Here is a 20808-nt window from a genome sequence, read left to right on the forward strand (position 1 = left end):
AAGTCCAGGTTTGCATTGCTCATAAAGTGAAGGCATAAGAGAATGTTTTATGCAAGCAAAGAAATCGTTCGCTTGATAAGATGTTGCAGACTGCCATTTGGTTTTAGTTACATTCATTGGTGTGATCAGCTCTGACAATAGTTATCCTTGTTTATGTGAGTTTTTAAAATAACTTTTAAAGTTACTCTGCCTGAGTGAACATAATGAAAATAAGTTGTATCTTGTACTTCATGAAGCTGTATTGAATGGATTGGCAATAAAACATATTTAGAAAATCCAGTATTGACATAGAATCACAGAATCACCATGGCTAAATGTAACATTGCGTTATTTGAGGGGAGAACATATCTCTGTTGTACGTAGAAAAAATGTCTTAACTCCAACAGAAAACCAGCTATACCTACAACTGGCTTAACTGGAGAGAGTAGAAAGCAGCTGGAAGAAAGATGCATTCATGCTTGCAACTAAAAGAGCTTTATGCACAGGGGAAGGTGTTCTTCAAATATGTGAGAAAGAGACTGGTGTTAAAAGGGAAACTGAAGAGAGTCCTAAACTGCAGCAGCGTGCTTTAAGCAATCTTAGAAACTACAAAAAGGATAGCAAAAATCTGTTTTTTGTGCTGTGTTTTTGTTTTGTTTTGGTGGCGTGTTTCTGGGTGGCATGAAAGTGTTATAATTTTGTTAACAGAAAGTACGAGCACAAATTGGTTCTCTAGAAGTTAACCCAATAAAAAGCAAATACAGAACTCTTCAACTTGGTCTGTTGATCTGAAGAGCTGTGTGCAAGCTCTGCTTTTGGGGAGGATGGGGGGTGGGGTTAATTGCTTCCAGGAGATTAACTCTTCCTCCACTGAAAGTTGGTATTGTAAGATTTGGAGTTCGCATATGTAAGGAAGGCTTGCTCTGCAAAACTGTTTTATCAGTGTAAGTTGGGCTGTAAATTCACATTTTTCACCCGAGTTACATAGCTCATTGGAAATGTGCAACAGAGCTCGTATGTTGACAGCTTATATTAGTTTTAATAATCACGTTGAACTCCAGCATAACACGTCTGACATTTTTCATCACTGTTGGGTCCACAGAATTCAAACGGAGGAGGAGGTGGAATTGCCTTTTGATACGTAGAGCTGAGCTGGAAGTGATTAACCGAGTAGCTCATTATTTTCCTGAAATAAGAGGGAGTCATTTAGTGGTTGTAACACAAGGTTTTTTGGTCCTCTAGCTTGTTCTGCAGTGTCAGCATTCACCAAAATGGAAATCATACCTTTAGTATGAGAGGTTTGTTTTTTTTTTCTAGCAGGTTGCTCCCTGCCCCTGTTGTACAGATATCCTGGAAGGAACACTTGGTTGTCTTATATTTTAGAGGCTGGAATGGTAGCTACTAGTGCCTCAAGATGGTATCCAAGTGGGTAAAAAGGAATGGGAAGGGAGATAGCGCATTAGTGAAAATTCACCAGTAAACACAATGCAAGATCTAACATGAATATCAAGTAACATTAATTACTTTAGAGCCTCTCTGTTTTCCTTGTGTGCATTTTAATTATTATTTCAGCATAATGTAATAACAGGGGCTGGTTTATAAGATGATAATAAGACTCGAGGCTATGACTGTGGCAGATTTTGTAAGCAGAGAGTGGTTGGGCTGAACGAAAGATGCCCGTGGCTGTGCTGTGTGCTGCGTGCCATTGTGCCTGGGATCAGGGAGGGGAAGGATTTCCTCCCTGAGTCACCTTTGAAGAACTGACCCGGTAAACAGTCCCACTCGGTGGCTGTCTTTGGTGAAATGCTAAACTGTGGTTTTGATCATGTGAGGCCAATAAAATCTGCAGTAGCCACTGCACTGTGGCAGTAAAACTGACCCCCCCCCCAATTATCCCAGTCAACATTCAATTGCCTCTCATTTACCTAAAATTCCCACTGTATGTGAAAGCTTTAAGTGCACATGATTGTTTCTGTCAGTATTGCTGTGTTTATGTTTTGGCTAAATCTCGCATACAAGCTTCGAATCTTGCAAGGGTTGAACCCACCCTTCAGCCTTCTGAGAATTATGAAGGATGGTGTTTCACTGCTTTACAAAGGTTTACATTTCCCTTTTTGGGTTGAGACTTTAAAAATGTTGTACATTTTGGATTTCCCAGAAAATAAGTGGTGTGTTTGGCCAGACTTCCCACCCACTTCTCATTTGTGTGTGGTTCCCTGTGAATCCATCTGCTCCCTCATTATCAGTTATTAAAAGGCATTCAAGACTCTGGTTAGCCTTGAGATTACTGGTGGGTATGCACTAACATTTTCATAAATTGTGCTGAGATATTCAAACCAACGTGAAGTTAAGAAATGTCTCTGTAGAAACAGACATGTGAGTGAGGAAAACAAAGGTTTGGGGAGTTTGTTTTGCAGGTACCAATTCCTCTGAGCTCCTGTGAGAGCCTGCAGAAGTGGAAATACCCCATACCTTGCCTATCAGACTGGTAACGTTGGTTAGTGAGTCTGAGAGACCACTCCCTGTTTCCCCAGTTCCAGGCCTGTTTTCTTTTGCAAGGCATTGTAGCCTCTGAGGGACCGGACTATCAGGTTTTGGCTATCTCTAGTGATTGGCTGATTGGTTAGTTCTGGTGAGGGCTGCTGGAAATATTTCTTCTTTCAGGGACTTCTCTAGCCCAAAGGTGTTTCATCAGAGCTGCCACTGCCTGTGCTGTACAGCATCCCCTTTGTCCTCTGTGGGGTGAAAGCCATTCTGCTGCTTCTCACCTGTTATTTTATGACATACTGAGACCCCACTGAGAGGCGTATCAGTGTAAGGAAGGAGATGGGCAGAAGGGGAAGCGCCTTTAATCTACTTTCATCTCCCCCAGCAGAATGAAAATGTTATAGGTTAGGGTTTTCTGAGTGTTTAGCTAACTAAAAGTGTATGTGCAGCTCATGCATGCATGTTTGAACACTCCCATCCACTTAGATCAGTTAGAGTCACCAAACTTCTTCGTTTTTCAAAATAAAACTGCATTATGCCTAGACATGTTGAGCCAAAACTGTTCCTGGTGTTATTTCACTTGCTTCCCAAAGAATTACAGCAGAGGTGAATTTGGTCTGGTATAGCAGCTTTTTTGCCTGGAGCAAGTCTTTATAGCAGAGTTGTATTTCTCTCAAAAATATAAAAGGAACACTGACAGATCTGCAGCTCTGGTGGTGTGAGCAGGTGCAGCTATATTAAATTATTTCTTATTAAATTGATTCAGCAACTTGAAGCTTGTAATTTTTGTTCTGCTATGGTTCTGTGACAGAGACCTTTAAAAACAGGCAAAGTATTTATCTTTTCTTGTAATTCCTTTCCCTGGTATTAAAATCTGAAAGATTTCTGTTAGTATGTAGCCCAGATTTTGACTGTATTATTTATTTGGGTAAGATCTGAAACTTACAGCCTGTTCCAGTTAATCACATTGAGCTGTGTCATCGCTAGTGTAATTCCATTTGCTCCACTGACATCCGGATGAATGTGAACAATAGTTTTTGCTTTTGTTTTTAGGTTTAAGTGGTTTTAGGCTCTGGTGGTCGCTGCGGCATAAACTGGTGTGCTTCCTTTCCAGCCAGTGGAAGTATGCTGATTTATCTCCGCGTGAGGATCTGGCTCGTTATTTTAAGGGTGCCAGTCTTCAGCTGGATGAAATGTGCCACGTGCTGCAGTTTGTCCCAGTATTAAGATGCACACAGCAAACGTGGTAAAGAGTTCCCCTTCAGACAACTTACCTTTCTATCTCTGCTGATTTGAGGTGGAATGGTTATTAATTTTTTACTTTCCCTGTGTGCTTCCCATGCTCGTGTAATTGCCGTTACTGCTCAGCTGCTAAGTTAGCATCAGAAGTAGACAGAAACATTTGCCTGAAGTTCCATGTCTTTAATGCCCTTTGGGGTTTTTTGTTTGTTTGTTTTGTAGGTTTATATCCTTTAAGACTCCAGGCTTAGGCTTGGAGACCCCAGCCATCACCATTGAGCCCAGCAGCTGGAGCGGCAGCGAGAGTCCTGCCGAAGATATTGAAAGAATGAGTGATTCTGCAGATAAACCTATTGACAATGATGCAGAAGGTGTCTGGAGCCCTGACATTGAACAGAGCTTTCAGGAGGCTCTAGCTATCTATCCACCATGTGGGAGGAGGAAAATCATCTTATCAGATGAAGGCAAAATGTATGGTAAGTGGTACCCATTTAGCCATTGGAAATAATTGTCCCAGTGAGAACTGCAAAGCCCACATTGTTTTTACACAAAATCCCTGGCTCTGATTTGGTATTTTTGGAGTAAATCTTGAAGGAAATTTGTGAAGCTGAGGGAGCTTAGCTGGGCTGGTGCTTTGTTCAGGACTGTCCAAACCAGTCCTTTCACCACGGGCACTAGGAATCAATATTGGTGTAGAATTGGGTCTTTAATGAATGCTATGATGTGGCTGAATGGGAATGCTTAAAGGAAGCTTTTAAGCGTGTTGCTCCTCAAGTGTTAGAAAAAGTAAGCATTTTTCTTTATTTTTCAATAATGGTGAAGAAGGGGAAACAGGGAAACACAGTCTGCGTGGTCGTGTGGCAGAACAGGCAATATTAAACTGCAAAGTGATGATGTTCTTGTGTTCAGAAGCCTCTTGATGAACGAGGCAAGTTAGGGGTGCTTTGTGCCTTCCTTCTTTTTTTTTCCTTCCTCTTCCCTCCGTGCAAACTGCTATAAATCAGATGACGTGCTGACAGCATTCCGTAAATACAGGCTGCGCGGAGGGATACTGACATCTGCACGCACCAGCTCTCCAGCTTTTGCCTGAGCCCTCTCACTCCTTTTCCAAACTTTTCTTTGTGGGCGGCAGAGCCCTTGCTCTGCCTCCTCATTCCAGGGGTCCGGTGGCCTTGCCCCTACCTGCCTGGGCCGTCCGAGGCAGAGGGGGCCGGGGGTGTGCAGCTCCGAGCAGATGGTGCTGCAGCTGCCGCCAGCTGTGCCCCCGCGCCCCGCAGAGGTCATGGAAACGGGGACACTGCTGCTGCGGCTGCCCCGGCCCCCCGGCCTCCCCGCGCAGCTGCCATGTCACCCTGGCTGCGGCCACACCAACCGGCGTGTCTGCAACAAGAGAGTCGTGATGAAGCATCTCAGCTGCCCCTGGCAGAAAGTTGCTGGGCCCCGGCTTCCTGCCTGGTGTTTGCTTGTGTTTTTTTCCCCTCATTTCTCCCCACCCTTCCCCTTCTCTCCCTGCACAGGGGAATATAACTTCTCTTGTCCTCTCCTTCTCGCCTGTTTCCGCCTGCTTTGATTCCATTCTGGTGTTGTTATTTTCCTTTGGAAAGGGGTGATGATTTGCTTAATTAGGAGGTTGTGCTCTTTCTAGGAGGACATAAGCATGTATATGCAAACAAGCTTATTGTGTATTTCTGCTCAAAAGCTCTACTTAGGCTTGAACGGCCTCGTCAGCCAAAATAAGGGTGGCTGCACTTTTTAAAATCAGGATCCCTACAACCACGGTAATCACTCCTGAAATCTGATTTTTAGTGTTTTGAACCATCCTTTGTGCCATTGCATAAATTAAATAAATTAACATATTTATCCATTCATTTTGACAAACGCTGATTTAATTTAATGGTTCTCTAATCCTAAATGTTAACATTTGTTAAATTATATATGTATAAATCTATTTATGCATATCTAATTGCCTATTAATACTGCTAGTTAGTAATACATAAGTATATATGCCCATCTAAATCAAATATTGCTTATTTGCAATCCTAAAAAGAGGTTTGTGTGTCTGATGCTGAAAACTTGACTCAGCATTGCCCTGTTTGGGAAGAAAAAGATGTGTTAAGAAGTGCAGGGTACAGTAACAGCAGAATTTACATCCCAACTTTGCAGTGGATGAACTCATGTTTTCATTCTTCAAGCTGAGTAACTGCTTTGTAGTGTCTGAGGATTTATTGAAACCATGCTAGGTTTCTGAGGACTTTCTAATAGAGTCTTATGGCCCTGAGAGCATAATTGTTCTCCAAGGATTTTGAAATCAAAACAGTGTAAGTGTTTTAGATTCTGTGTGGCATAATGAAAATAATTTAATGCCTTTTAGTGGCATACCAAGTTTATTTCACTTACAAGAGAGACATTGCAGTATCTCTAAGCTTCCATAGTGTTGGCGATATTGTAATGTGTTAGTAATTCATGAACCATGTAAGACAAAAGGTCAAGAGAGTACTGTTTCATTTTCTGACTGAAATTACCTTTAGATACAGGCAGTAGAACAAATATGATCTTTACGGAGACAAATGTAATGATCACTCTGTGTGGATTAAGTTAGGCAATTGTAGTTTTTTCTCTTTGGAGAGAGACTTTGAGAAGAGGAGAGATTTTGCTTGAAGAAATATTTTAAGTCTCTGCCTTTGGTTTAATGAGGGCTTTGTGACACTCATGTAAGCAGATGCCAGAATTTCTTCACTTTTCTTTCTGGTGGCCTAAAGCTGTCCTTAAAAGCGGTGTTTCTCAGAGGGCTGTGTACAGGCTCCTAGTCAGTCAGCTCAGGGGAACCTGGAGGACTGCTTGAGGGAGGACCAGGGGGCTCATAATCTTGGGGCATGTAAGGTGGGTAGCTGAGGGGTGTCTGCCCATGGTGCCACCTGGGCAGCACCAGTGTGGCTCCCCTGGCAGAGTGGCCCCAGTGGTACCAAGGGACATCCGAGACCTCCCTGGGCAGCCTGGATCGCTTCAGCTGTTCCTCTACAGCTGTGATCTCAGGGAAGCAGGGTAGAGAAGGGAAGGGGAGGGCATTTTCCTCTCCTCTTGCTTTCCCAAAGAAGTAACTTACAGCACCAGAGGACTGGGAGAACAAAAGACTTTCAATCCTACCTCGCAGAAGAGGGTTGCAAGGGTCTTGTGACTGGGGAGAGGGAAGGGGATATATTGATGTTTTTGGCCCTGGGGCATCCTTGGGCAGTAAGGACAATGTCATGACCTGTGTGAGACCAGGAGCATTTCAGGCTCTTGCTGACCCTGCCACCAGTACAGGGTCATTGCTCCTTGAAGAAACCCTCAGAAAACAAAACATAAACTTAATGCAACTCTTGTTTTTGATTTTATAGGCAGTGATCGGGTAAGAAGCAAAGACACTTGTTTTGGTTCTAAGGGGCAAATTCCAGGAAATACAGTTTGGAATTTTTTGAGAGAAAGGGAGCGTGCTGTACAGCCAAGGGATCAGTGATAAGCTTTCTTCAGGAAAGTACTCTCCATCACTCCTTTTCCCCCTTCCTCTGTGTGTGTGTGCTTGTGTGGTTCTGATGGTCTTACAGTTTTGGTTTTACTCCTAGTACAGTGTTAGCTTGTAGCAAATAAAATAAGGTGAGGAGGGAATAAATATGAAAGCTTGAGGAATACAGCTATAAATAGATGCTCGCTGTTTGTGGAAGCTCACACTCCTTTTTTTGTAGCCCACAGAGGAAAGAACTCTTAGACCCATTTTTGTTTGTCTTGCAAGGTATTTGTAAGAATTGTTTTCATCTGTATAGCTTGAAAAGAAGTATTGATAAAATGTAAATATCATCCCAAAGTACAAAGTGGGACACCCTATAATTTGCCTCCCCTCTGACATCAATTCCAGTGAACTTCTGTGTCATGTTTTACCCAGCACACAGTAAAACTGTAGCCCATTAGAGGGCATTGGCTCTCCTGTATTTGTACTTTGTTCCATTGTTGGTCTTCTGCTGCTGACAGTTTAGTTACTTGTAAGCAATTCCTGTGAACTCACTTACTGGCAGGATATTTGCCTGTGCTTGTCTTTGCTCCTGGGAGAGTGTTTTGGAAAAGATTACAAGAATGAAAGCTGCTGTGAAATGCAGCCCTACTTTTATCCCTGGTGTAACACTGAAGTCACCGGAGTTACCACGGGAATGGATTTGGCCTGTGTGCATGTTTGTGGTTGAATCTTCCCCCCCCCCCCCCCCCCCTTTTTTTTTTTTTGGAAATTTAGCTATGGCAGGACACAGCTTTAGTGCAGCTCTGGAAAGAATGTCATGGTAATGGAAGTTGGTAGCAAGCGTAGTAGCGCCTGTAGACATGTTGCTATCAGTGTTACTAACTTAGCCTAAAGGTAGCAAAGGTGGCTTTTGCCTTTAAGGCGAGGAAAGAGTTTGATCTTTGTTTTTGAGACCTGTAAACAGCTCTTCCAGTATGAATGAAATTAGTCACTGTGATTTGCATTGGGGGTATTCATCACTGCAGCAAAACAACTTAAGAGTATATTAATGATTATGTGTAGAGGAAGTTTTGTAGAGTGTTTGGTGGTTTTACAGAGAAGAATGAGCACTAATTAACGTGAGAAGGTGCATAGCAGCCTTTCAAAACTGTTGTATATGTTTATTAGGTCATGCATAAAATCTCTTGGCCTGCATTGCCATGACAATAAAGGGAAAACGATACTTTCATTAAAATTTCTGCTCAGATGATAGAATTTTTGCCTGATGAGTAATAACAGTCTTCATTTCCAAAACACTTTGTATAAATTGAACATTAAAATTGAGCTCTGAAGTAGTACATTTGCAAAGAAATGCTATTCTGTAGGCTTGTGTGATTCTGTAGCTAACTGCTATTATTGGGTGTCTTTCCGAGTTTCTGTTAGGAAAGTGCAAGGTAACTAGCTTTATAAACATTGCAGCAACATGTTACAAATTATTTTTACTATTGCTCTTAATTTTAAAAGTTCCATGCAAGTTACTGCCTCTCTAAAGGCATCACTACCTTATAAAGTTCCCACAGTATTAAATATATTTGAATGCAAATAAGGTATTTGGAGTGATGAAATACCAGATGTGGAGTATCAGGTTGCATGTTTATTCCTCTGTTACTGCAATCATTGTGCAAAGATACGCTCTTGTATTTTTTTCTTTTTTCTTTTTGGTCTCACAGCAACATACACAAAATGCACTGGAGATAGGACTCCTATTATGAAAGTTAGCATTTGGGTTTCTTAGACTGTAAACAAATCTGTCTAGAAACATTCTTGCAATCCTGTGATTGCTCACTGTATTACATCATTGCACAGCACATGCATGAAGGCAGGCTGCAAGCCTGTGCTGAGCAATCAGTTAAAAGTGAAGAAAATGAAGGTCCAAAGATACGGTGGCTGTTTGAAAAGTTAATACTTACATTTCTCAAATTATGAACAAATCTGCCTATAAAGCATTTCTGCAGTCTGGTGATGTTCTTGTTACATCAGCATGCTGTCCGTATAAGAAGGCAATCCGGCTTTGTGAGATGAGCAATAGACACTGCTGTCATTAGGAATTAAGGGTATTGGGCTTACTTGTTTTTGAGGATTTCTGAAATGTGGGGGAACAGGGTTTAATCTTTCCATTTGTGCTTTCAAGGGTAAATCATCAATGGCTTGGGTAAAGTGGCAGAATCTTCAGGAAATAGAGAATTTCCTTCCCTTCCACCTACCAACCCCTGCCATAAGCTGCCATCCTCAAGAGAAAATCTACCTGAGACTGTAAGAGTTGAGCTTGATAAGGGTATCAGCTCCTACCGGGGGAGCAGGCAAAAGAGAGCAGGCTGTGGGAAGCACCACATCTGAATGAGTAATGTTGTGCAAGGTCATACATGGCACAGTGATCAAGTACTCCATTTGGCTGTGTTGGGTCAGGAAAATGATGCATTCCAAAGGAAATGAGAACTTATATGAGAAGGTTTTGCTGAAAAAATATGCATTAAAGAGAGTAGGACATCCACTGCAAGTGCTTTTTAGCTCTCTGGCTTTTGTCCACTCTACTCAGTATGTTCTCTTTGGTCATCCATATAAAGAAGAACTCACAGAAAGTTGTTAATAGGTTGTTTGTGGGAAATAGTGTCAAGTGAACTGTATGACTGCTGCCCAAGTTTCCCAGCATTTAGTAGGTATCCTTGTATGGAGGACTAGCAACATTAGAGTTACTAGCAACTTCACTTCTTGTCTGGAACAAAGTGGAAGCTGCAAGGGCAGGTTCAGATCAGGCATTTGCTGCTTAAGAGTAATTTAATGGCTAGTTCTATTCAAATGGCTATACTTACCAGAGTAAGAGGATGTTTTCCTTTATGACATTGCTCCTTTAGCAAAAAATGACGCATGTTAGCATGAGAGCACTGAAGTGATGCAACCTCGCTAGAACATCCAGGATACGTTTCTGTGATTGTTTACTATATTTATATTAGCTTATTTTTCCTCCAGCACTGATTTCACAAGATAAGCTTGTGATCCTGTAATTGCAGAAGGCATAGTTTTGCAGCCTTAAGAAATAGTCTTTGGGCTAGGAGGTAGTTAAAACAGCCTCGATCAGGCTGATGTAGTGTGTTAGCTAGTTGCACAGTACTGAGAGATGAAGATGACTGAATATACTGCGTATAGATAGCATGAAAGAAAATGTACTTGTTTATTTGATTTCATGCCTTGCAGAACTGGGATCCCTCCTACAAGCATGTTAGGGTGAACATCTTTTAGTTCAGACAACCTGGGAACAAGTTGAGTTTGACAAGTAAGGCCTATGTGCTCTCTTGGGTATTATGATGGGCTGTCAGGTTTGGGTTCTTCTTCATGAGACCAGGATGAGACTATGGTACAAGTGTCTTCTTTCTTAGCAGCTGAATTATCTCACACCATAGCAGCAGCCCATTGACCCACATCCCCAGTAAAGTGTTTATGGGTGGATGTGGAAGCTGAGTTATGTTAGGCACCCCTGTTCTGGGCATCCTTATGGAAGCAGAAGACTTAAGAAAATATATAGGCTGTTGTTCTTATAAAGAGAGAGTGAGACTTGGACAGTGCAGAGAGTATCTTACATGACCAGTAACAGAAAAAGGTTTATCAAAAATCGACCCCTTAACTACCAGCTGCACCACTAACCATCACCACATTCAGCACCCTCACTATGGCTTGCATCAGCATCCGAGAGCTGCTGGTATCAGAGACTCCTAGCTGGCTGTTCAAGCCAGGCAAAGCTGGGGCCAGTGAGAGGAGTGGTGAAAGCCAGGCATCTGAACCATGCTGGGAGGGAAACTTCATCCTGATGTTGCCCTTCTCCCCTAGTGGATTTGCTCTAGTGCGGGTGTGATCAGAAATAACACTACAGGGAACAAGGAGCAGTGGCAGCACAAAAAACTTCTTACACCACGTTTGGTTTTCTGGAGGCATGCAGTCTCCTGAGAAATAGGCTTATATTCCACCCCACAACTCGCAGAAGTGAGCCCAGGCTAACTGTTGGAGAGTAAATGCTGTGGTGGTTGTGACATAAGTCTTGCACAATTCCCTGAGGGCCATGCTATTCAAAACTAGTATGTATCTTAACTGTGTCTTACAGGGATTTCCTCACAGATGGATGCAGGATTTTTTTCTTTGTGATGCCCTTGAGAAGTTGTAGTCATACCATTGTATGCATATTTTCCTATCCTACAAACAATTTAATGTGGGACATTTGGTTTGGAACATCAGAGGGAAACACTTCAGAGTCTGGGCTTCCAGATGATTTTAGTCTGACTGTATAGGACACTAATGGATTAAGAGTTTACAGACTTTTAGTAGAAATAGTGGTTTAGCTAATACAAAAAGGCTCCTCTGAAGCTTTTCTGGTTTTGTTCTAGGTCAATACAAGCATTTTTTACATTGGATGATGAAAAGACATGTTTTTGTAAGCAAAAATACTAAGAATTGGGGAAAGAGAAGAGCTATGAATATAATGTGCTAATTCAATCTCATAAATGCCCTTTTAAACACAGGGAGGTAGCATGGCTTGTTAGACCTATTGTAAAAGGGACTACAATGCATCCCAAATTCACAAGGAAATTGAAAACCTGAGGAAGCATTGCATACCATGGGAGTTCCTGGGATGTCAGTCAAACACCATTACAATTTTACCTACAAAGGACTTAGACAAGCACTGTTAATAGAAACTGTGGTTTTCAGCCACTTGGATGCAATATCAGTCTTAAACTTAGACTAGCAGGAATCCTATTGTCTTAGGCACTGGGGAAAAAGAAGATGTTAACCCAGATGGTTCCAAGTCCAGGTGTTCAGGGGCAGCTGGCTTACTGTTGTTTATGGATATTATTGACAACTGTAGATAAGTAGTAAAATAACTTTCCATAAAGTAGTCTTTGAATCATATTAACAGGTGCCTTCATGTGATCTGGTAGCTTTAGCACTGAATTCTTTGAACAAGAATTGCATTTTAATTTGTTTAGTTCTTCCTTGGATACACTGTCAGCAACAAACATTTTAGGACAATTACTGGTGAAATAAGTGCTTAGTAATATCTAAATACATACATGCATGCACATACGTGTACAAATGTGTGTGTGTGAATACGATGTGTTCCCTTCCAGCCAATTAGAATGTATTTAAGAGACCTCAACGAAGAGGTCTACACACGCCAAATTGGCTACCTCTTAGCTGGGACCTTCCTTATTTTGCTTTAGTAAGTGAATGCAATGTACTGTGAGAGCTATCTGCAAAGAGATATTATTATTTATATTTAAAGTAGTTATTAGGTATACAAGCATATATTGTCTGTTACATATTTAGACTGCATGGTGTATTTTTAGCTATAGAAGGTCTAATCACGAGAGGTTGTGAAAGTGCTGAGAAGAATTACAGTAGGGAATAGCATATGGAGGAGCTACCCGCAGAATTTTCCATCCTGCAAGGCAGTGGAAAAAAGACTACTGGAGCTATATAGCCAGTGTCATTAACAGGTGGGACAGTTCAGAAGAACCTTTGTCTTGTCTTGGCTTGGCCTGGCCTGAATGTCCCAAAGGCTGCTCATTTCAGTCCCCCTTTGGTAGCAGTTGTCCCAGGTTAGAGCCTCCCACTGACCTCTGCAAGAGTGACATGCACAGAGCTGGTGGGGATGGCATGGACTCTGGCATGACAGATCAGCAAAGTGCAAAACAACAGGAAAGATGCATTAAAACTGGAATCTCACTGAGTGAAAAATGAGGTAAAATAACCGTAAAACCACACTTCAATTAGGATTATGAGACAGGAAGTTTTAAAAGCTGCCTTTACTCAAATGAAGAAGTCTAGAGAAATCAAAATAACTTGTCCGATGTCACCAAGAGTTTTATATCAGAGCTGGGAATTGAGCCCTCTTCCCTCCAGTGCCATCTACATTTTAATGCTGAAGGGGCCCCTTTTGCAGTTTATCCAGTGACCCTTGGAGAGCTTAGGGCTACTGTGGCAAATCCACGCTTCCTGCACCACATCCTGTGTGCTGGGAGAGCAGGCCACATCTTCCAAAGAGTTCAGTCTCTGCATGCGACCACAAGATGCCTTGCACCTCTAATAAGGGGGTTGGCTAAATGCCATTTTATTATTATTAGATATTTGTTTAATAGAGTAGTTCCTTGAAACAAGAAAAGGTCTCTGAGGTACAATATACCGTGTACAAATAATGGATAGCTGTAAGGAGTCTAACATTTCTATGGAGAAGAGAGAAAGTGGATGGGGAAGTAAGGCAATATTTAGCCCCATGTTGGTGCTCCATGAGAAGATGTGGTCTTTCTACAGAATAATACAGATGCTGGTGAAAATAAGATGATTTAATTTGTTCATAACATTGTTATTCAAGGAACAAAAAAGTATGTAGTCTTATCTGAAGACATAATCTAAGAGGTCTTTACTCTGTGCCAAGCTAAAATTCTGCTATTTAATTGCCGATTTAGAAAATATCTTGGGCTCAATTTCCTCCTCTGTTACACTTATAAATCTAATGGAGTTGTTTTAAGATTTATGGCAGTGTAACTGAAAGCAGAATTAGGTCCTTTATGTTTAAAACTTAGTTTGCCACATAAATAATAATTTCTATTTTCTAGGCAAGAGTTTAAGAATCTTGCAGACCTCTGTTTCTGGAAAAGAAATATGAACTACAGTAGTGTGGGTGAGTGATTAATACTGGAGGGGACGTCTAGGGGCAATCTGAATTGGCTGGTGTGGAAAATCCATGTGCAGTTCAGATTTAGGATCTGTTTGCAGATGCCTCATAATTTAAAATGTCAAAAAAACGCCAAACCTTAGGCCTTCATGTAGTAAGTTAGTACACTGCTTATTCGGTGTGCAACAAGCTTTGCTGAAGTAATACCCTCATATGGGGTGTGAACTCATCCCATTTCCCTTAGTAAGGACTTAACTTCATAATTGATTGTGACCTTTTAAATCCTAACAGTATCTAAATCATTAAAAAAAAATCCTGGTTTTATTTAAATCATGTATTTCATGACTTAAAAGGGAAAGATGTTGCCTTATTTATCCAGACCTAAAGAGGTCTTGCGTTAGCACAGATGTATTTTCTCTCTAATGGAAAGGGCTTTCTGTTGTGCTACCCATTCTTTATTGGTTTTCTCAGCTTTCACTTAGGAAAAGAGGTCAACTTTTGAAGTCTGGGGCTGAAGCTTGAGTTAGGATCTGCCTGGTCACTGAACAGAGGTGCCTGTGCAGCTCTCATCCACCAGTGAGGCTCATCAGGTCTCGGTGAGTGCCCTGCCTGTGGGTTTGCAGGGGCTGCTGTGCACACGGGTAGTTTTGCCAGTAACACACAGGGACTCCATAAGCTGGAACAATGCTGCTCTGCAATTTTTGTCACTTCTGATAAGTTTGTGTTGTTTTTTTTTTACCCTAGGGTACTAACAGTGCATTATAGAAATAGTAAAGAATCATAATGTATAGCTGTCTCCCCGAAAAAGCCCTTTAAAATAATCTAATTCAATGTCTGTTCAGAATAGACCATTTTAATGTAAATATAGCATTTTGGTCCAAGGTATATTTCTAAGAACTTTGTTTAGGAAGGAATTGAAGAATTAATTATTCTAAGCTTTCCAAGCTGTGCAAGCAAATAATTTTTAAGATGCAAGAGAGAATAGTAATTAGGTACATTGTACTGTCTTAGAAGTGATTTTTCAATGGCTTTTTTATTAGCTGTGTGTGATGGGTTGACCCTGGCTGGAGGCCAGGTGCCCACCAAAGCTATTCTATCATTCTCCCTCCTCAGCTGGACAGGGGAGAGAAAATATAACGAAAGACTTGCGGGTTGAGATAAGGACAGGGAAAGATCATTCATCAATTACCATCACGGGTAAACCAGACTTGACTTGGAGAAATTACTTTGATTTATTACCAATGAAATCGGAGTGGGATAATGAGAAATTAAAACCAACTCTTACGCGCCTTTCCCCCCACCCTTCCCTTCTTTCCAGGCTTAACTTGACTCCCTATTTCTCTGCCTCCTCCCCATCAGCAGCACAGGGGGATGGGGAGTGGGAGTTGCAGTCAGTTCATCACACATTCTCTGCTGTTCCTTCCTCCTCACACTCTTCCCCTGTTCCACCATGGGGTCCTTCCCATAGGTGACAGTCCTCCACAGATTTCTTCAACACGAGTCCTTCCCACAGGCTTCAGTCCTTCAGGAGGAGACTGCTCCAGCATGGGTCCCCCACAGGGTCACAAGTCCTGCCAACAAACCTGTCTAGTGTGGGCACCTCTATCCATGGGGCCACAGGTCCTTCCAGGAGTTTCCCACAGGGTCACAGCCTCCTTTGGGCATCCCCCTGTGTGGGGTCCTCCCTGGGCTGCAGGTGGATATCTGCTCCACTGTGGACCTCCATGAGCTGCAAGGGCACAGCTGGCCTCACTGATAGTCTTCACCACAGGCTGCAGAAGAATCTCTGCTATGGCACCTGGAGCACCTCCTCTCCTCCTTCTTTGCTGGCCTTGGTGTCTGCAGCGCTGTTTCTCTCTCATGTTCTCACTCCTTTTTCTGGCTGCTCCCACACAGTAACTTTTTCCCCATTTTAAATATGTTATCCCAGGGGTGCTACCACTGCTGCTGATGGGCTCAGCTTTGGCCAGCGGTGGGTCCACCTTGGAGTGGGCTGGCATTGGCTCTATCTAACTAATGCAGAAGAAGCTTCTAGCAGCTTCTCACAGAAGCTCCCTCTGTAGCCCACCCCCCACCAAAACCTTGCCATGCGTACTCCACACACTGTGAAAGCAGTGACTCTGAATGAACATTTTGATATTTAATACATTGATTCATGATACCTGTGACTTCTAAGTATGGATTTTCTTGGTTTTTAAAATACTGTTAGATCATTAATTACCTAAAAATTAGTTCAAATTTAAAGGAATAAACCACCCTGCTGTTATTTCTTGAGGTATTCTGCAACCCAAGCAAAGGCTCAGGTATTCCAGATATGATAGATGTGCAGATTGCATAAGACGTTATGCATTGCTCACTCTAAGATACAGAGTCCTGTCTGCCCTTAAACCCTTTGTTCTCTTGGCTGAATGCAGTTAATTAGCAACCGTCTCCATAGCAACTGCCTCATAGTCCAAAAACATTGTCTCGTTTTTGCAGTTTAGCTTATCACACTGTTTACCTGAAGGGCTTTTCACTGCGTTGAGTCTCATTTGAGTTGGCTACATGCCTGCTCACGGAAGTGAATTGTCAAGACAGAAAAACACCATGGCAGCCAGATGCTGAACAGGGCCCTGTGTGTGAAAGCAAAAACATTAAAAAAGTTCTGTGGAAACAAAAGTTGAAGTTTGCGATGATTTACATCCAGTTTTAAGGCATGTGACTTGCCAGGAATACTGTGCATTTTAAAATACTGCTTTACTTCTGGGCCTTTTTTTACAGCATCTTGCAGCCTAACCTCTTGTGGTGCTCCCTTGCCTGTAACACGCTTCCAAGCCTGTGAGCCTTGCAGGCACAGACCTTCGACCAGCTCCATGAGGAAACTCGCCTTCCTCCAAAGCTGAGCTGTTTCACACTTCCAGCTTGTTTGTTAAGAGGACATTACTGTACCCTCATCAGCTGTGTTGAACACTGAACTATTTTTTTTCCTTTACATTAGCGTCATTTCAAGGGAAGTCTGTGAGTGTTGGTTCCATATGATGAATTAATTGCGAAAGGAAGGAAAAGAGGTACTGTGGTCATATAATCAAAGTATGCCGGAGATTTAAGCTTATTTATATTAGCCATTAAAGTGGTGTTAAAATATCTGCCACGTACTTCTATGACTCAGACAGTTACAATAGGCATGGATTTGTACTAATGCAACTATGTCAGTGTAGGATGACATTTAAATCTCGTTTGAAGCTTATACAGAGGTGTGTCCACATGTGCACACACCTTTACAGAGGCTTACTTGAAGGTGTGAGTGTGTCATTGAAATCACAGTGAGATCTTACTACTGTCTTGAGCTGACATTATGTCTGGCCTGAAACCAGGGCACTCCAGGCACGAAAGGCTGTGTGAGAAGTAACGTTTTCTTGCTTGCTGGACGTTCTGCTTATATTGTTTGGTTTGTTGGGGTTTTGTTTTGTTTTATTTTTTCTAGAAGGCAGTAAAATGGATGAGAGGCTTATTTAGAGTAAGGTAATTCCTGGTTTATCCTAGGCAGAGTAGATGCCTGACTAGAGCTAGTTGTTCTACCATTCTGGTACTCCCTGCCCTCTCTTCCCTTTTCCAATGATAGTTTTGGCTGCAAAGGTAATTCTCCTTTTTAGCCCCAGATGTCATGTGGGGCTGCTGCATCTTGATAAAAAGGCTTCATTCAATATATGTGTCTGAAATGGTCTTTCCATAGATTTGCGAAGATGTCTTGGGCTATTTCATGGTAAAAAGCAGTATGTGTGCAAACCTTGCCAGTACTGCTGGTGTACTCTATTATTCCTATAGAGCTTCTAGTTGATAGAAGGCTATTCTCTGTTCATATTAATGTCTTGCTCAAACTATTCCTCATTCACTACCATTATTAGTAGTATTTGAATTATAGCAGTGCTGAAAGTCTGCAGGCAGGATAAAGGCTCCATTGTGGTAGGTCTGGCGCACACGAGATGAGACAATCTCTGCTCTGGCTGTTCACAGTCTGTTTTAAGACCAGTAGCATAAGTGGGTTTATCTCATGAATAGCAGAGAGGGGAAGAACATGCTACAAATGATAGGAAATCCATGGTTACACGGAGCAACTGTTCATTTAGGTACCTCCCAGACATGCGGTGTTTGTTATGTTTGTAACTGTAGAGTGGAAGGTAAATGAAATGCTTTCATTTTTCCTGGGAGCAGTTGCTGCAATCCACCTTCACAGCCAGTGTCATGGTTATAGGGTGCTGTGAGGAAGCTGGAGGGCTCTGGGTGTGAAGAGGCGATTGGCTAGAGCAACTTGTGGAGGTGCTGGACCAAGGAATAGGCAGGGTTGGCAAACAAGGCAAACTGCTGAAGGGGGAAACAACTCAATGTGATAAATAGCCTCACCCTTCACTCTATCATGGGGCATTATACAGGCTTGTTTCCCATGCTGTCCAAATTTATAGTGAGTGACTGAAACAACAGAGGCTTGCTGGCAATTCCGCAGGAATTCCAAGTGTGTAAGATTCTTTGCTCACATTTGCTCAACTTATACAAACTCACCTTGGAGGAAAACCATGAAAGTGTCCAGACTGTCGGGATATTGTCCAATTTTGTTTAACATTGTCAGCACCTTTGAATCTATAGCCCAGTTCTGAAAACCAGACTTGCTAGTTACCTGTAGGGGTCCAGAAATGGAAAACCCTAATGGCCTGAAAATGCCTGTTAGAACTTGATGTTATTTAATTAGTTTAAAGTAGAGCTTGGCAGATGGCAAAACAGTGGAAAGGACCCACCTTTTTTAAATCATGGGCCACATCCTCAGCCTGTATAAACTGGCAGAGCTCCACTGAAATAGATGTTCAGCTTCTGATAGTTAGCAGGGTTGAGAAAAACTTGTGAAAACAGGAAAAACCATTTTTGGGCCACAGAAAGTATCAGTAATGTTCAGGTGCAGAAATTGTTCTTAACAGTTTTTAAAGACTGACCTGTTTCCAAAGTAACTGTGTCTTTTACAGTCTTGTTTTTGTCGATGTGCAATTCAAAGAAAGAATTCCCCTCGCTTTCCCAGAGCTGCATTAAGTCTGCAGAGCTTGCAGCAGTGCTATATGCTGGTTTTTGCAAGCCATTTACTTATGAAAGTAAGACATCAATAATTCATTCTGGTAAAACCAGTCTCTATGGTTGTGTAAATTCACCTATGTGATAACATTAACCAACCTTAACTAAGTTTTTTATAAAGAGAGAGAGCTTTGATTGAAAGTTGTGACCTCACCTCAATCTTTTCCAGGGAATATTCTTACTTGGATGAAAGCTCTCATATGCTTAAAAGCTGTTGCATTCTTACATTTTAATGTTTCCCATTAATTGTTTGGGGGGTTTTATTTTTAATTGAAAACATGAAGACAAAGCCTGAACAAGAAAGCTGACTGCTCACTTATCCCTCTGCATGGTATCAACCTGACAGACTCATTAATCTATAAAAATATCAGATCGGAATTGGAAATGAATTGAACTTGCTGAAAGCAGTGCAATGTTTACAATCTGTTTTCAGACTGGCTTTTTTCTACCTGCTCAGTTTTCCTTGAATTAAACCATCTATGTAATTTAAGGAGGTACTGTAGGTTAACTCCATACTACACTATATGGGTAAGGCCTCAGAGTTCGCTGGCTGCAAGCTGCAGATTGACTGCACAAATAAAAGCAGTTGCAAGTAAAGCTAACTTTAAATACAGCTGTAAGAGAGATCTGGGATATTGTTTCAGGTTGCTAAACTTGGGCCATGCAAACAGTTGGGAAGTCACATTTCTAGCCTGGGTGGTGAGCTATGCATGGGCAGCCTGTCTCCACTCCCACTCGCTGGGGAATGGGGTGATTTAGCCTGTAGGTGAAGGAGGAGAAAATGGGAGAGAAATGGTGCCTGGTGATGCGGGACAGGCAGCCATCATGGTGTGGGTGCAGCCAGGCCAGGCTGCTCCCTGGCGCAGCCTTTTAAAATTTTTATAGTGATTTATGATTTATTTTATTATTCCATATAATCACATGGCATTTTGTGAACTCTTCACATTCCATAAATTAATAATATCATGTGCTATCTGTTATGATTTATGCTATTTATGATGCCACCACCTGCAGCTGCTGGGAGCCCTGGTCCCACCAGGGGTACCTAGGCACCCCATCCCAGTGGCTGGGCCAAGGTGCTTCCTCCTTGATTCCTGGCAGGAACAGGGGCTTGCTATGCTAGCATAGCAACTCATGACCCAGCCATTCCTGCAATTTCTGCCCCCTCCCACCTCATGGACCACGTCTGCCCTTGGGAAGTTATTTTCTCAGCAGAAGACATGCACAAGACATGCTGTGGCCAGTCTGCTCATCAGGAGGTGGTGGCAAGTGTCCTAACTCCTGGCAAAGGGTTGGAGTGGGTGGCTGGGGGTGGTAGCTTTCCAGCCTGCACCAACGTTCGATTCCAGTATAGCCAGGTAAGGGGCCCTTCTCATGCAGGACCGAGGGGGAAAAACAGGACACCCCTCTCTGCCCACCTGCTAGTGGCAGAAGTCTTCCTGAGCAGAGTGTGGCTCCATGCCTCTAGTGAGCCAAACTGACCCAGGTTTCTTCTGTCTTTCCCATCAAGGAAGATTCATGTATCCTCTATTAATAAATTACAAACTTTAGTAATGACTTGAGAGGACTATTTAGTGGCTGTAGGGCTCTGCTTTTTATGAAACCATCCATTAAAAATGATGTCTTTTGCTTATGTATCCTGTGAATTAGGGAAGGTTTAATGAGAGTCTAAGAGCTGGCATGTGTGCAAGCTAGGAGACAGGCACACGACATTTTTCTGGTAAGAGTAATATGACGGGTTGACATATAGTATGCCTGTTATTGAAACATCTAAATTATCTGAAAATTCTTGGTTAAATGAGTAGACTTGCAGTGCTCTGTG

The 20808-nt window shown here is 42.2% G+C and overlaps 1 protein-coding gene across 6 annotated transcripts in view; it reads left to right on the top strand.

Moving 5' to 3' along the window:
- Window positions 1-20808, top strand: part of TEAD1 (TEA domain transcription factor 1) — a 161538-nt gene that overhangs the window by 51429 nt on the left and 89301 nt on the right. For all 6 annotated transcript variants that reach the window (XM_065683082.1, XM_065683083.1, XM_065683084.1 and 3 more), the window contains exon 2: window positions 3928-4181. In XM_065683082.1, the coding sequence (XP_065539154.1) occupies window positions 4034-4181 (148 nt within the window). In that variant the 5' untranslated portion in view covers window positions 3928-4033. The remainder of the gene's footprint in view (window positions 1-3927; window positions 4182-20808) is intronic.

This window comes from Lathamus discolor, chromosome 6 (assembly GCF_037157495.1).
Source record: "Lathamus discolor isolate bLatDis1 chromosome 6, bLatDis1.hap1, whole genome shotgun sequence".
NCBI lineage: Eukaryota > Metazoa > Chordata > Aves > Psittaciformes > Psittacidae > Lathamus > Lathamus discolor.